Below are 15681 nucleotides of genomic sequence, written 5' to 3' on the forward strand. Positions count from 1 at the left end.
ATACAAGTTTTTATACATACACAAATAAACAGAAACATGCGTACATGTATAGACGTATTCATATAGTATTCTATGTAATTTATCAACTATGAAAAGTCCAAACTCATGAATGAATTAATCCAATATACAAGTATTGTGTGCGTTGCCAAAGCCTGATGCTGCCTCTGTGCCACAGACCTCAATTGTTGCCCGGAACTATTAAAAATCCATCACTGACTTACATTCAGTGACATGTTTCTTTATTACAACAAATCACTTATGAGCACTTAATTTATTTTTAGTCAAACCCACCAAACAGTGTCCTATTTGGTGCACTAAATACTTATAGGGCAGTTAGATATGTATTAATCCATGACAGAAAATAGTCCCAAACAAATGCCATAAGGTCATAAAGAACTGAGAGATAGACTTCAAACATATGTTGCTTTGGTATTTTCATTGGATTTGTAGTCAGAAAGAAAAACACTAAGGCTGTCATTCAATTCGTATAAAGTAACACCTTCAGCTAAAGAGCTACTTGCCTTTAACCTTAACCTTAAGCCCCCCACACCCTTCAGCCCTCTTCACCCGTCTCCACACACTGACTGATGCTGGGCCCTTATCTGCAGCCTACGCGCCATGCTCACTCCCTTTCTGCTCTTCATCAGTTTCTGGCAAAGGTTCAATAAACGCAGTGTCAGTCGGGGGGGGGGGGGGGGGGGGGGGGGGTCGAGGGGGCGGGAGCACAGTTAGATATCTGGCAAACTGTCTGAAAAACTCAGTGTTCTGAGAAACAAGGTGCCAATCAAAACTGCAGCGTAAAACAGTTCTCACTTCCCCTTTTTATGACCACTGCAACCAGACAGATGTCATGAAAGTCACCCCTCAGCTCTTTCTCGATGACACTACTGGCCTACATTTTCACAACTTTATTGTGTTTCTCTGATCATCAGCACGTCTTTAAGGTCGGTTAACTGCCTTTATAACTGCAGGGCTATAAACACTTGTCAAAGAGTGCAGGAGGTGAATGGTTCCACTACTAGGAACTTCTTCAGAGGTCCTGACCCTTGAAACTACTCTGAAAACAGGGATCAAAACAGGCCACAGTGTTCACGCTGGTTCTGTCAAAGTTAAAGGGAGCGTGCGTGATTTCTATGTAAACTAAACAAAATTCAAAATAAGGATTTTGCTCTTAAATTGATTAACATGTGTTTTAAAGCAAAAACTAACACTTGAAAACAGCCAAATCCTGTTTTCTGTGTGTTTTTGGACAGTGATGTTTTTAATTACAGCATCCAAAACGATGATGATAATGTGCCGAATAACAAAGTTATTTTCAACTCAATCCACTAACTGATGATTAAATCAACTATGTACATGTATACTGCTGGATTTGATGTATTCAAGAAACTACAGATTGGGCCTTTAATGTTTGATGGCACAGTGTAATGCCCCACTGGTTCTAGTGTGCTGTGTGACATGGTTAAACAGTAAACCCTATCAAAGAACTCAAGCCCTGCAGCTCAGTTATAATTCATATTGTTTGTCCATAACACACTCACAAACAGACACACATGGAAAACACACACTGATATGACTGCTGTGACCTCTGTTAGGCCGTTAAGAACACATGCAACATAACTCTATCTGATCAACAGTTATTAAGTGGAAAGGAGTAAGCCATTTATGTGAAGTCAGCAGACATTCTGCGTACATGTGATGTAAAGTACACCAGGGGTTATCACTAGGAAAGGGTGGATTTCAAGTTTTTCCTGCCCTGGGTACAGGACTTCCACACTCGTACACATACACCCACTAACACAGCTACCACCTACTATCTAATGTATTCTAAACAGAGAAGTTAGGACATGACAGCTTGTATGACTGGTGAAAAATAGTGGCAACACTGCCTCCCTCTGGTCTAAATTTGGTTTAGGCCTGCATGCTGAAAGTCACTGAAGCTCATAATTACACCAAGAAGTAACAAACTAAAGTTATTAGCGCTTACATCTTTTCATCCTGATGTGAAAATGTATGTTAACTTAGCAAAAATGTATGTCATCTTCCATTTCACTCAGGACTTACAAAGACTAACAAATCCCTAGCATCACCCATTAAGAAAAAAGTTTGTTTGATTGACATAATTTAGCCCATTCATGCTCAATTTTGTGTCTTGCCTGCTTAGTAAGATATATTTATGTGGCATTTATTGTTGATCTATGGTACTGAATTTTTTTTTTTTTTACCAGTGTACTAGGAATGCTCCCTCACTTTCGTAATTCTACCATGCAACAGGCTTATTGCTGCTGAGAGGAGTCATTTTTGTTTTTTCTTAGAAATAACTATTTAAGTGATGGACAAATATATATCTTATTAATGAATTTACATAGCCATATTTTTTATTAAATAAACATGTACATTCTGGTGTTTTTAAGATTAAATATGATAATGATAATGAATGCTAATATATTTATGCCAAGACATTTTGAATATCAGCAGTGTAAATTGCCAGTTTGTTGAGTTTAGTGTTAATCAAAATACCTCAATGGCTGTAGACAAAACGGTGGGGAAAAAATTGTAAACTTAAAAACGTAAACGTTAAAAATTGTAATTATTTTTTTCGATATTAATTGTGATTAACAACCGGAACAGATTGCTTCTGTTCACCCCTCCACACAGCGGAAGAAACCGGAAGAGGTTTAGCGACACTTCCGGTTGCAACGGTGTAAAGATGTCGCCGATCTTATTTAATTTTGTCGACGCTAAAGACAAATTTACGGTGAGGAATCGATCCTTTCTTTAATGAAACACTTTTTATTATGTAACGCATGTCGTTTCTAAAATCATATGTAGATAGCAGGCGTGTTAGTCCTTGTTTTTGCTCTCTTGGTGTTGTTATAGCATTTAGCAAATGCTAGCCACGCTAACAAAAAACGCTATCTTTCGCATTATACCTTTTAATTGTTCTATCCTCCCCTCTCACACACCCACAGACGTCTGCCAGGCATGCCCTAGGTGGTAAAACCGGCAAACACTTGGTAAATGTTTTCAACCAGATCAGCGGAAAGTAAGTGATGCTAATATTGCCTCTGTACTAGTTACGTTGTTTTAGCAAAACACCTAACCGTCTTTTGACTCATCCATGTATGTTTCAGTGATTCAGACAAGAAAACCACACTTGACCAGGCGCTGAGGGGTGTCCTTGGCGATCAGATTGTAAGTAAATTAGCAGTCAGCTACATAATTATGTAGAAAAATATCATTACATTAACCAGGCTGCATGTGAAAACCTGACATTATTATTGTTTTGAGAGCAGTTAGAGCAGAAGACCAGCTGTGATGACTACCTGTCTCTCATCTACCTGAGTATCGATGCCGTAACAGAAGGTATGCTTCTCTCTGTACTGTTTGATTTGTAGAAAAGAAAACATTTATATAAGGATTAAAGAATGTGTTGTATCATATGTTTATTATCTTTATTGCCCTGACTGTTCTACCTTTCCAGCAGTGGACATGTAAGTTTCAAAGAAAGTCAACACCGTAGTTATACTTTGTGATTAGGTGATGATATTTTTTAACCACTTTCCATGGTTGTTTGTCATTAAACTGCTGCTATTTGCGAGCTTGCCAGCCTCCTGTTATTGTAGTACTCTGTTGGTGACATGTGACATGGGGTTTAGCTTACCTTTTTATTCTCAGTTGGGCGTTTAAGTTCAGCCCAGAATTGGGTTAAATTAATTATTTAGCTGTTGATAAGTGTTTACCTTTGAACAAAACTGCGGTTATGGATGTGCTCAAGTCTCTGGAATGAGCTTTCTCAACTCCCTAAAGGTGTAAGACTTTTGATCAAGCTTTCCTTGTCTTGTTTCTCTCTCTCTTAATGCAGGCATCTGTTCTGCTACAACCCCTTTTGTCCTGCTTGGAGATGTACTGGACTGTCTGCCTCTCGATCAGTGTGACAAAATATTCACTTTTGTTGAGGAGAATGTTTCCACCTGGAAATCGGTAAACTAGATACACCCTCCTCGTAAAGGAAGTCAAATTGTTTTTGAGCATAACATAGATCATTTGATCACTGTTTGTACTCTCCCTTGTGTTAGAACTCTTTTTACTCTGCCGGGAAGAACTACTTGTTGAGGATGTGTAACGGTAAGGATAATTTTTGATGATGAAAAATACTTTTTCGGTTTTAAATGCAACACTGTTTTCACCACACATCTCAATCTGTGTAGATCTTCTAAGGAGGCTGTCCAAATCTCAGAATACTGTATTCTGTGGGAGAATCCAGCTTTTCCTGGCACGTCTCTTCCCTCTGTCAGAAAAATCAGGTAAGTCTTTGGATGTAATGTATAATAGTTCATCATGTGGAGCCTCATTTTGATTGCACTGCTTTATATTTTGCCATTTGTTTTTATTCCAGGTCTCAATCTACAGAGCCAGTTCAATCTGGACAACATCACAGTGTTCAACAAAAATGAACAAGAAAGCACTCTTGGCCAGAAGGTAAAATGTTTATGATGGTTGCGAGTATTTTAAATTCAATCCGACAACTTCATTTTAATATCGTTTGATGGTTCTGTGTTTATAGCACACTGAAGAAAAGGAAGATGGTATGGAGGTGGAGGAAGGAGAAATGGGAGAGGATGATGCTCCTGCACCATGGTGAGTAAACGTCATGCTCTGCTTGTCCATGTTTTTTTATTTAAATGAAACTTTTGTTTGCCACAATTTAAGATCATTAAAACTAAACTGAATTTGACTTTCAGCACCATTCCAATCGACTACAACCTGTACAGAAAGTTCTGGACTCTGCAGGACTACTTCAGAAACCCTATTCAGTGTTATGATAAATTCTCTTGGATGACGTTCTTGAAGGTAATGCACCTGACAACAACAGCGGAGAAAATGTTTCGCCCCCTTGCTCTCCATTTATCAGACATGACAAGTTTTGAGGTAGATGCTAAAAAACGATGACTCACTGCTGCTGGGAATTAATGTTTTGTGCTGCACAGTTCTCAGATGAGACCTTGGCGGTGTTCAAAAGCTTCAAGCTGGATGATATGCAGGCGTCTAAGAGAAAACTGGAGGAGCTGAGAGCATCTGGAGGAGAACATGTCTACTTTGCCAAGTTTCTAACGAGTGAGAAGGTGAGAAAACTATGTTCACTCCAGCAATAATTAGCAGTTCTCGTAATTTATTCAGCTTTTAGACATTTTTAAAAACTGGATGAGAAATTAAATTCCCCTTAGTAAACAATAACTGTAGTCATTTAGTTATTTTTCAATACAATTACACCATATTTCTTTACCATGTTAAGATAGAATCAATTCTTTTATATATTTCTATATTGCTGCAAGTTTTCTTTTGTCTTTTTTGCAAGTAAAGAATGATTACTCTAAAGATTTGGGTTCTAAATCAATGCCTTTCCTTTTCTCTTCCTCCCCAGCTGATGGACCTGCAGCTCAGCGACAGCAACTTCAGGCGGCACATTCTTCTGCAGTACCTCATCCTCTTCCAGTACCTGAAGGGTCAGGTCAAGTTCAAAAGGTGAAACACATCTCTGCTCAATGAGGAACACAATAACACCGTCATCAATTACTGGAGGGATTCATGTCTTATATCTCTCTGTCCTCGCACAGCTCCAGCTGTATTCTTAACGATGACCAGACTACGTGGATCGAAGAGACGACTAAACTGGTTTATCAGGTCAGTCGCAAGTCAAACTGACTCCTTCATTCATACTAATAACTACTGTCATGCATAAGTGAATTTGCCAAGCTGTCTCCACATTATCTAATCTGTTTTGATGTGAAAATATGAGTCATTATAGATGTACAGTAGGGACTTAGGTATGTGTTAGCTAATTGAATCAGCCATGCTAATATCTTTGTTTTGATTTTGTAAGGTTCTGAGATATCTACCCTTTTAGACAGTTTTGCTTTATATTATTCTGGCATCCAGACACAGAGAAAGAACAAAGCAGTGTTAACCTAAGACTGTTCTCCCGTAGCTGCTGAAGGAGATCCCACCTGACGGAGACAAGTTTGCCACCATGGTTGAGGTAAGCCACGCTTTGTGGATACTAATGTAACGTATAAAATGAGTCTGGTCTGTTAACACCTAGATTCTGTCATGGTTGTTGTTTGGGTTCTCTGTACACTGGATACATTAGTAATATTTGTTATCTTTGACAGCATATCCTCGACACAGAGGAGAACTGGAATGGCTGGAAAAATGAGGGATGCCCGAGCTTCGTAAAGGAAAGGTACAGAAGCCTCATTTAAGACAATTATGTAAATCCACTGATCATGTTTTACAACAGAAGACCGTCATGTGAGAGCTTGGGCTAGCATGCTAAACTGACAGTTGATCCCACTTTTTCCCGCTTTAACAGGACAGCAGATGACAAACCCAAAAGACCTACAAGGAAAAGACAAGCTCCAGAAGACTTCCTCGGAAAGGGGCCGGACCGCAAGATTTTCATGGGAAAGTATGTGATCTATTACGCAAAGTTGTCCATAGAGATATTTTGCCTCAGAGACTAGGTCTCAGATATGATCCCTGTAATAGTTAGCTTTCCTCCTGCTTAAGACTGTCTGTAAATACACTAGGGCTGTCAAAGATAACGCATTATTAACGCATTATTTACGCATTAATAACACATTAATAACACATTAATAACGCGTTAATAATGCGTTAATAATGTGTTAAAGCCATAAAGAAGATCTTTTTTGAGCATGCAGTACCTTTGAGGTTATTCTGTAGAATATTCTGGGCAGTATTTGTCATTGTTTTGGAATGTTGCAATAATAATAAACATACATTTGCATAAAGGAAGCATATTTGTCCATTCTCATGTTGATAAGAGTATTAAAAACTAGACAGCCCTACAATAAACAGTTGTAAACTATGACCTAAGTGGAAAAAACACCAACCTGTGGAGTTTGCTTCCATAATTCAAGCTTGTCTGTGTTTTCTTAGTGACGAGTTGACTCGACTGTGGAACCTGAACCAAGACAACATGGAGGCCTGCAAGTCAGACAGCAGGTCAGTGGTTTAGCAGTTCCCACGTAACATCACATTCACCTACACATGCATATCAGAATGTAATGTTTCTTCTACCTCTGATGACTCTTATTCAGGGAGTTCATGCCGTCACTGGATGAATTCTTTGCTGAGGCCATAGAACAGGCCGACCCTGCTAACATGGTGGAAGAAGAGTACAAGTGAGTTTATACTCTGACATCTGACATAGCTTCTCCTCCAAATGACCATAACTTTCTTTATTTCCAGTTTCTTCTCTGTATGTGTGCGTGACTTGTATGTTTCTTCCTGTAAATAAACAGAGTTGTGCGGAACGCAAACTACGGCTGGCGTGCTCTGAGGCTGCTGTCCCGGAGAAGTCCTCACTTCTTTCAACCCACTAACCAGAAGTTCAAGAGCCTGGCAGACTACCTAGACAGCATGGTCAGCAAACTGGCCAAAGAACTGCCTGTAAGGATTGTTTCTTTGCTTACTAAGCTGTATTAATCATTAGTAAAAGAATGCATAATGGCCACAGAAACTGCGGGCAAACACTGATGTGGTGGATTTTCTTCCATGCATGCAGAAGGATATCCCGTCTGAAGAGATCAAGACAGGAGAGGAGGATGATGACGATAACGGAGACAATCTACTCAAAGACAGCAATGACAGTGAGTTTGATAAGTAGCAATAATGTACCTCTTGTTTAGGTTTATAATCAACATTTAGGGAACTAAAATTCCTTTGGGGTTTTTTTTTTTATATCCGTCTTTAACACAGAGATAAATTCTTTTAGGCAAGGAATGGTCTTAAATTAACGCTTTCTTCTCCAACAACATTCAACCTAACCTGGTTTGTCCTTCCTACAGCTTGACACTTTCATTCAGGTCCTACTTTCTGCTTTTCATGCACACATGTATCCGATCATTTCCCTTGTTGTTTAAAGAGTCTATTTTTATCTCCCCTATTGTGTCTTTCTCCCAGGTCCGAGCATGCAGAGCAAGCTGGTGACAAACAATCAGATGGATGACTTAGCAGCCAAGCTGGGCTCTCAGTGGAAGATGCTGGCTTCTCATTTGGAAATGAAGGCGGCGGAGCTGCGAGAGATTGAAACAGACAGTGAAGACGTTGACATGCAGGCCAAACTGCTGCTGGTGGCCTGGCAGGAAAGAGAGGGATCACAGGCTACTGTAGAGAACCTGGTTACAGCGCTTAATGCTGCAGGATTCTCCGAGTTTGCAGACAGCCTCAGTGAGGCCTAAAGTAGATCGTTGTTTCTTAATCACTACCTTCATTACAATGTTGCATCCTTTTTCATACCAAAAACAATTTGACAGGAAGTTTTGTACGTAGTAAAGTTTGAAAGTGGAGTTTTTCACTGTAGAAAATTCAATAAATGTCTTTTTCTAATAAAGCTGCTGTATCTTTAATTTTAATCACACACACACACATTAAAGAAGCCAACATTTTGGTATAACAGTTTATTTTCACCACCTATGAAAAGCGATCAGTCAATAACTTATACAGAGTGGTGATGGTTAGGTCTTACACATGGTGGCAGGGCGATCAGGAGGCCTGCGAGGAGAAACAAAGTGAAGCGTAGCATTTTAACAGTACAGATGTCGGAGTCTGAAATCAGTGTCAGCAAGAACAATGTTCAAGGCTTGTTAAGTAAACCATCATCACGAGTCGAGTCGAATCTCAAGTCTTTATTTAACTGCACACAGTTCACCGCAAGTGCAACCTGTTCTGAAATAGTTCCCCACACACTTCCTCCAAACAAGCATTAGTGAAAATTTGGCAGAAAGATCCTCATCTATCAACACGTGAGAACAATTCCAGGAGATGATGTGAGCCAAGCACTTAACAAAAGACCTGAGATTGAACCCAAACTTCCCAGAGGGCCAACAGGTGAACAAGGGTCTTTACAGTGTCGAGTGAGAATCTCCATAATACATCTGAGAAGATACAAGCCAGAGAGAGAGTCAAGGGCAACAGTTTGGCCAGGCATTTTTGTACAAGTTGATTAAATGACTGAAGAGAAATATTTTGCTTTTATGATATGAGCACCTTATCAAAGGCTTTAAAAAATATACAATGTGTATAAAACATTTAATGAAACTGCAGAGCTAGACTTAAAAACCTCTTATAAGGATCCAGTCCAGAGATTGCCTCTCGTCATATCTCCATTTTCAAAGCCCACTGTGGTTGAATATTTAACACCATTTGACAGTATTTGTTTTACAAGCATCCGTGTTGGTTACAAAAACAAAACAAAAAAAAATTAAGGTAATCAAATCTTTAAAGACACCAGTTTTATTGCACATCTATGCAGACAGTGCTTGGAAATGGCAATTTGTACGTGTTGGATGTTGTCTTTGTCTTCTAGGAAATCTCCCACAGCTACTGCGCCTCCTCTTCAAGTATTTCCAGCCGCCGGGGGCCGTACAGTAGTACGTATGCTATATGCCAGTCCCCGCCACCAGACAGTCGCAGGATATCCTCTGGAGACACCACGCTCACCTTGTCATCGTCGAACTTCACCCACTCATCTGAGAGAGGCAGAGACCACAGGAAAAAGAGGAAACAATGAGTTCCTGAACGTCTGAGAACACGGGATCAGGTTCCTGTTTGCTTTAATGATCAGTCGTGACACATACTGTGCGTGCTGAATATAACAACTGTGTTTACCTTCTTTTCTCTTGACCCATCCCACATAGTGACCTGATGAGCTGGAGCGGCCTTGGTGTGTCAGCACACCCTGCAGGTCGTAGTAGCCGCTGTTGTTGGAACCGAGGTCTGCAGGAAAAACAGGAGGATGTTACAATTCATTTCACTGTGAATTAAAATAAACTGAAACCTTTAAGGTAAAAAAAAAAACCAGCTATAAACTCTCTGTGCAACACATCAGTTTCATGCTCTGTATTGGAACTATGTTAAATTGCATCGTCCCCATCACATAAAATAAATTAAATTTAAAGTGATAATCTCGAAGGTTTTCATTTAAATAAATGTCTGTTTAGTCACTATCGGCGATTGAGGTAACACAATGGTGATTGAGCCTATGGCCCACTGATGAAAGCCTTTGCATTTGCAGTATATAGTATTATTACGAGTTAGTGACGCATTTTCCATCACCCAGCAGTGGTTGGTCTGCCAAAGAGGAGCTAAGCGTCTGCTTTTCCGCTCTCTGCAAGTGTTGCGAGTAAACAGTAATCTACTATGACTGAAAAAACAAATAAAAGATCAATGACTACAGATACAACTTTAAAAAGAAGTGAAAATCCAAAGAAAAAGAAACAAATTCGACGCTCAGATGAAGGCAAACAGTCTAAAAAGAAAAGCGACCGTCAGCGAGGAAAATCAAGAGTTACAATTGGAGCCAACCGTGGACGTCACACATGCAACACTGTCTGGATATCTGGGAAGTGTGCTCCCGCAATTACCGTTTATTAGTATAGGCGCCGCTTAAGAGAATGAAAGTGAAAAGTGTACAGAAGCCATCAGTGTCATGTCCCAACATACCATCAGGGAAAGAGAAAGGCTCATATTTCACTTCTTTCGCTCCGTCTGGCTTCTTCACCAACTGATGCGAAACAAAAGGAAAGTTGTGAGACGCCGTACAGAAGTTAACAGTATCTGAAGCATGAAAGGTGGGGAGAAAATGAAAACAAAGATAGCTATAGATCAATCTCACCTTCTGCTGCTGCTTCTCTAGCTTCTTGTCCTCGACCTCCTTGAACTTTGACCTGATTGCCAGCATTTTCTCCTGGATCTCTGAGGTGCACAGCTCATACACATCCAGCATGAGCGGGAACTTGACATCCTTCAAAAATAAAAAGGGGATATTTTAGATTTAGGTGTAAAGAATAAAACAATTATAGTGAGAAATGTATTCAATTAGAGATTATGGTGACTCTAAACAAACCTTAAGGACTTTTGCATTGACAGACTCCTTCTCTTTGTAGAAAAATCGGACCATTTGAACGGTCAAGTAGGCAGGCAAACGGCTGAGTTTTGACTAGAGGGATAACAGACGGCGTCAGAAGTCAAATTAATTTCTTGTCTAGCGCTATATTTGCAAGCTAGAGAAGTAGAGAAACAGAAAAAACTCACTGATTTTATATACAGGGCATTTCTTTCCAAGGTTGTAGACATTTTTGTGATTTCTTCCTGCAGTCTCTGGAAAGATAAAACAGACAGAAAAAAAAATCAATTGAACCTCGATACCCCGGAGACAAACCATGTACCAGTTTGTACTGCATAAGCAATGTTCATTTCTCTCACTGTAACTAGATCTGGGCAGACATTAAACATCCAAGCATAGTTTTAAATATCCAATATCCTACCTAAAGTGCTTGTCACGCTAGATCCTATTTCAACACATATTAAAAGTCTGATACACACCAGCCTTAGTCCTGTGGCAAGGTATTTGACTTCTTGGTTGATGAAGCAACTGAGCTGGAGCTGGTTCTCCTTGCCCTTGATTGGCTCTTCCTCCTCGGACTCTGTACATTTCATACTGAACAGCAGAGTTAAGAACAAGCCTAACAGCTCAGAGACCTTCCTGGGTATAAATGTGTTTTTTGACCAAAGCTTTTAGACTCAAACTATGCTAATAAATGTTGAAATTTTGATCTACAAAAGCAGGCAGCAAGGATACGAAGTCTCAAATTCTACACCGAAATACTGGTCAATGAAGTTCTTCTTTGCAGAGGCAGAGGCAGCTCCACTCTCAGAGTCAGTCTATAGATTGAAAGACAAAAACCAACAAGGGAACGTGTTATTCATCCTCAACTGACAGACAGAGTCACGCTTTCATCAGATTAAATAAACAGAAACAGTTTTACCTCCATGGGAGTCTCTGGCTCTAGTGGCTCCAACTTTTGCTGAAGCACTCTCATCATCTGCAGCCAGCACTCATTGGCATCCTGAGAGAACAAGACGGAAAAAAAAAGGCGAAAAATGATACCATGTCCAAGTATTTTCATTTACAGACCATAATAAGATGGTAGACGCAAGACACATTTCAGTGAAAGCAACTCACCTGCTGGAGGTACTGTCCCTGGTCTCCCTTTTCAGCAAACTGTGGGAAGGCCATGTGAAGGAACTGCAGCAAAATAATGGGTGGGAGGCTGGATGAGGTCTTGTCCATGGTCTCATACAAGTCACGCAGGGCTGAGGATGCAAAGACAAATACATATCTTATTGTATGGTAAAGACATTAATCTATAACTTTGATTCCACATGTTATTATCCACTCTGCCTCGTACCTGCTGTGATGTATTGTGATGGAACATTTGCCCCTGAAGATCTCAGGGCACCTGAATACCTAAAGGGAGGAGAGAAAATTTCAACAAAGCCCAAAAAATACTTGAACCTGATTTTAAGCAGTGCTTTTATTTTTTATACACAAAGATCAATTAAACAATGGAGATATACAGAGATACAATCATCACAGAACACTCACCTTCTCAGTGCAGTTTTGAGTTCAGGCACAGAGCGCAGACACTGCACTGTTGCATTCATGTAACAGGTGTTGCCCAAGTTTGTCAGCCCACAAGGCAGCTCCATCTAAAAACGAGGAAGATTGGGATAAGTGCCTCTACAGTTGTCAGCTTTAAAATATATATTCATAAAAGGACTGTGCCTCTCCACTCAGTTCTTTAATCTTCATCATGCAAATACTTCCTTTCATTACAGGTAGATCAGCGTGTCACTTTGTTTATATTTTGACTTGATTATATTTTCAACTTACCCTGCTAAACACATGAAGTAAAATAATATATTTATATTATATTTGGTGGATTTCAAATATGAGCTGGCATTGGCATGGACAATCAAATCAGCCACTCTCTGTTAAAACAGGACTCTTTGCTCTGAGTATCTGACAATTTCCTGATTGAGGTGAGACTGGAGATCAAACCCCAACATAGTATCAAGTGACAAAGCAGTTTTAGGTTCGTGTGCATAAAGGGTTTAGTTCAGTTAATTCTCCATGCATATGACACTGGCATAAATCCAACACAATAACAAAACAACTGGCCAACTGCATTTTGTATTTCCCAAAAGGGGCATATATTGCATATTTAAGTTATTATATTCTCTACTTGGTAAACACCACATTGAGTAAACGTGTTTAACTGGCCACGTCAGTGCCAAAAACAGCAATTACCGTATTTGTTTTAGGCGAACTGGTAATTTTCAGGCTTACTCACCGCTGAGGCCAGCTGCTCCTCAGTCATGTCCTCTACAAACATGGGCCGGACGGCAGGCTCCTCAGGCAGGGCTTCAGCTGAGCCCACCATAAGCAGAGTCATTCCCTATGAAAAGAATAGACATACATAAAATGTCAATGATCTATTTGTTAAAAGGAATTTGGTTGTGTAGCTCTGATCTATGACATTCTTTTCACATTCATCCATACGAAGCTTAAATACTCACATTTTTCAGTTTGATGTTGCCCCACTCATCATCCTAGAAAAAGGACAACTCATTGGTTAGCTTCTAAAAACAGTTAATAAGTAAATCTAATCTCAGGTTTATCCATTGTCAGTAAATCAGATAAAAAGACCCACACAACATTATATCAGAAAGTCACTAGATATTTTCTGCTTTTCCAACCCTTACTACTGCACCCAGCATCAAGCCCATTCAGTCCTACTTGAAATGATAATATTAAAAAAGAAAGAAAGAAAGAAAAAAGTCACATGATGAGATTTTAAATTCCCAAATAAGCTGGACACTGCAGTTGTTACAGCGTCAACCCATTGCTGGGTTGCTGACTTTCAGCTGTGGATCAATAAACATTTTATGCTCTAGAGTATATTAAGGACATTGTACTTTCAATGTAATAAAAAGGCACATGTCACTACATACAATGGTGTAGCTTATTGCATACAATTGGTGTAAAGTCTGTAATGTCTATAATACCATAATAGGCTTTGGCTGGATAGGGAAAACATTTTAAATGGGTTTAATTCAATGCTGTTAAATTGTTGACAAGAAAAAATTAGAAGGAACTGCCTGATTCTGCACTACAGTATTATTTCACATGCTCGTGAGAGATACAGATCAGATACGTCACTGTTGTTTGTGTCAGTACCTTCAGAGTGCCTCCCTTCACCATGACCTTCTGTCTGTCAGGCTGAACTCCTGTCAGGGCGAAGAGCTGAGCCTTGAACACCATGGGTGGCTCCTCAGTGTTCAGCTCTACTGCATCAAACTTCTCTTTTCCCCATTTCACATTTACTGAAAAAAGCAGATGAATTATGCATGTTAGTTAGCCGGGATGAGTATAGGGAGCACCATCACTTTCTTAAACTGCTGCCATGTATGACACAGCATCTAGTTAGCAACAGTGAGGTGCTCCATGGAATCAGACAGGTACGATCCAATTGACTATCGAGCTAAATGCACACATCGAAAGCGAATATACACAACTATTTGACTGTCGAGATAAAACCAGCCACATTTAGAAAACAGTATAACATTTAGACAACTGTCATGCAACAACGACAAACTCGTGTTATAAACGCATGTGAGGGCTTTAACAACAAGGACCTGCTGCATAACGCTTACAAAGTGTACACTCATGATTTGGCTAACCTAGCTAGCAAGGCTACCTACGTTAAATAAAGGCGTTAACCTGTTTATTTCCTACTGGTACAAATTTAGACATTAGCGTGGCTTAAACTGGCGAAAAAGCAACATAAGTGACCAAGTTAGGATGAAAATTAATTGCTTTTAGTTACCAGTTAAACCACTCAACTTATCGTTAACTGTTACTTAGCTAATTATGCTAACCTAGCTTAGCGGTGGTAGCTGCTTTCTGGTGTCAGTTGCCAGTTAGCGTAGCCGGCTTCAATACATTAAGTAAACCTCACTGAGAAAAGTAACACCTTAACAGCAGCGTAACACTTTTCTATGTTTCCCTGTCTCGAAATGCTGTTAATTAATTTCTCCGGCAGTGGCCTAACAAGGTTGACAGACTATCTACAACCGTTAGCATGCTAACTGCATCATGCTTAAGCTAGCTAAGATAGCATGCTAAATGTAATTTACGTTACTGCATTAAAACACGTGTAAGTGTTAGTGTTTAATGGTCGTATTCAGTGGCAATGAATGCGATGCATTAAAAAGGTATCATACCTGTAAACACCGGCATATTTGGCAATCTTTTACTTCCTCAACTCTTTGTTTTTTCCTGTTTCAGTCCACCGGGGCGCGAATGAAGAGTTGGCTAGTTCTCAGTCTGAACTTCATTCAAACAGAATGACGCTGCAACAACACGCTGGGAACTTATCGATGCGCTCTGACATCTGCTAGTCATCCTGCCGCATGAACTCTGCCCAGACAGCACACACCCAGATTATATTTGCCCTGATCATTTTGGCACATTAATTACAGTGCTTTTGAGAATGAGGGTTGTCGTTATTGAGGTGTGGTCGGTCCACAGCAATGCGGGCAGGTACACTTTTCCACTTTAAAAAAGTCACCTGAACCTATGTTAGACAATTTCAGTTACACTATGGCTAGATGAACCTGATAGAGACCTACATGGCAAAAAAGAACAGATTGGCCCCCATTTAGCTCCCTATTTCCCTCCATTCTTTGTGTACTGTATACAGTTTGTATATGCTTAAATACTACTAGGTTTGACATTAACTGTAAGGTAAT

At 39.8% G+C, this 15681-nt stretch overlaps 2 protein-coding genes across 2 annotated transcripts; one reads left to right on the forward strand and one right to left on the reverse strand.

Moving 5' to 3' along the window:
• Positions 1-2699: 2699 nt before the first annotated feature.
• Positions 2700-8377, forward strand: thoc1 (THO complex 1). Its single transcript, XM_069685027.1, has 21 exons — positions 2700-2758; positions 2973-3046; positions 3135-3195; positions 3297-3366; positions 3866-3984; positions 4080-4128; positions 4212-4307; positions 4400-4482; positions 4568-4641; positions 4746-4854; positions 4992-5126; positions 5426-5526; positions 5619-5685; positions 5990-6040; positions 6174-6244; positions 6374-6469; positions 6961-7026; positions 7122-7205; positions 7326-7473; positions 7589-7673; positions 7987-8377. The coding sequence occupies exons 1-21, from the start codon at positions 2711-2713 to the stop codon at positions 8262-8264; spliced, it is 1965 nt and encodes a 654-aa protein (XP_069541128.1). The 5' UTR covers positions 2700-2710; the 3' UTR covers positions 8265-8377.
• Positions 8378-8696: 319 nt separating this feature from the next.
• Positions 8697-15279, reverse strand: usp14 (ubiquitin specific peptidase 14 (tRNA-guanine transglycosylase)). Its single transcript, XM_069684729.1, has 16 exons — positions 15154-15279; positions 14108-14253; positions 13447-13479; positions 13221-13325; positions 12473-12576; positions 12276-12334; positions 12050-12180; positions 11853-11933; positions 11666-11748; positions 11410-11524; positions 11119-11184; positions 10931-11023; positions 10700-10828; positions 10528-10588; positions 9694-9801; positions 8697-9554 (listed from the first exon to the last, which is right to left on the reverse strand). Exons 1-16 carry the CDS (start codon positions 15167-15169, stop codon positions 9406-9408), a joined length of 1479 nt encoding a protein of 492 aa, XP_069540830.1. The 5' UTR covers positions 15170-15279; the 3' UTR covers positions 8697-9405.
• Positions 15280-15681: the final 402 nt, after the last annotated feature.

The sequence above is a fragment of the Semicossyphus pulcher genome, unplaced genomic scaffold (genome assembly GCF_022749685.1).
Source record: "Semicossyphus pulcher isolate SPU_LCO1_2020_fin unplaced genomic scaffold, fSemPul1.0.p SCAF_7, whole genome shotgun sequence".
NCBI lineage: Eukaryota > Metazoa > Chordata > Actinopteri > Labriformes > Labridae > Semicossyphus > Semicossyphus pulcher.

Bases quoted from the DNA above. Each gene is read 5' to 3' on its own strand.
- thoc1 (XM_069685027.1), top strand. From the start codon at position 2,711: ATGTCGCCGATCTTATTTAATTTTGTCGACGCTAAAGACAAATTTACG. The intron at 3,196-3,296 runs GTAAGTAAATTA...TTTTGAGAGCAG, and splicing joins GTGTCCTTGGCGATCAGATT to TTAGAGCAGAAGACCAGCTG. The intron at 6,041-6,173 runs GTAAGCCACGCT...TATCTTTGACAG, and splicing joins AGTTTGCCACCATGGTTGAG to CATATCCTCGACACAGAGGA.
- usp14 (XM_069684729.1), bottom strand. The intron at 11,934-12,049 runs GTGAGTTGCTTT...TTGTTCTCTCAG, and splicing joins AGGGACAGTACCTCCAGCAG to GATGCCAATGAGTGCTGGCT. The intron at 11,749-11,852 runs GTAAAACTGTTT...TTCAATCTATAG, and splicing joins AGCCAGAGACTCCCATGGAG to ACTGACTCTGAGAGTGGAGC.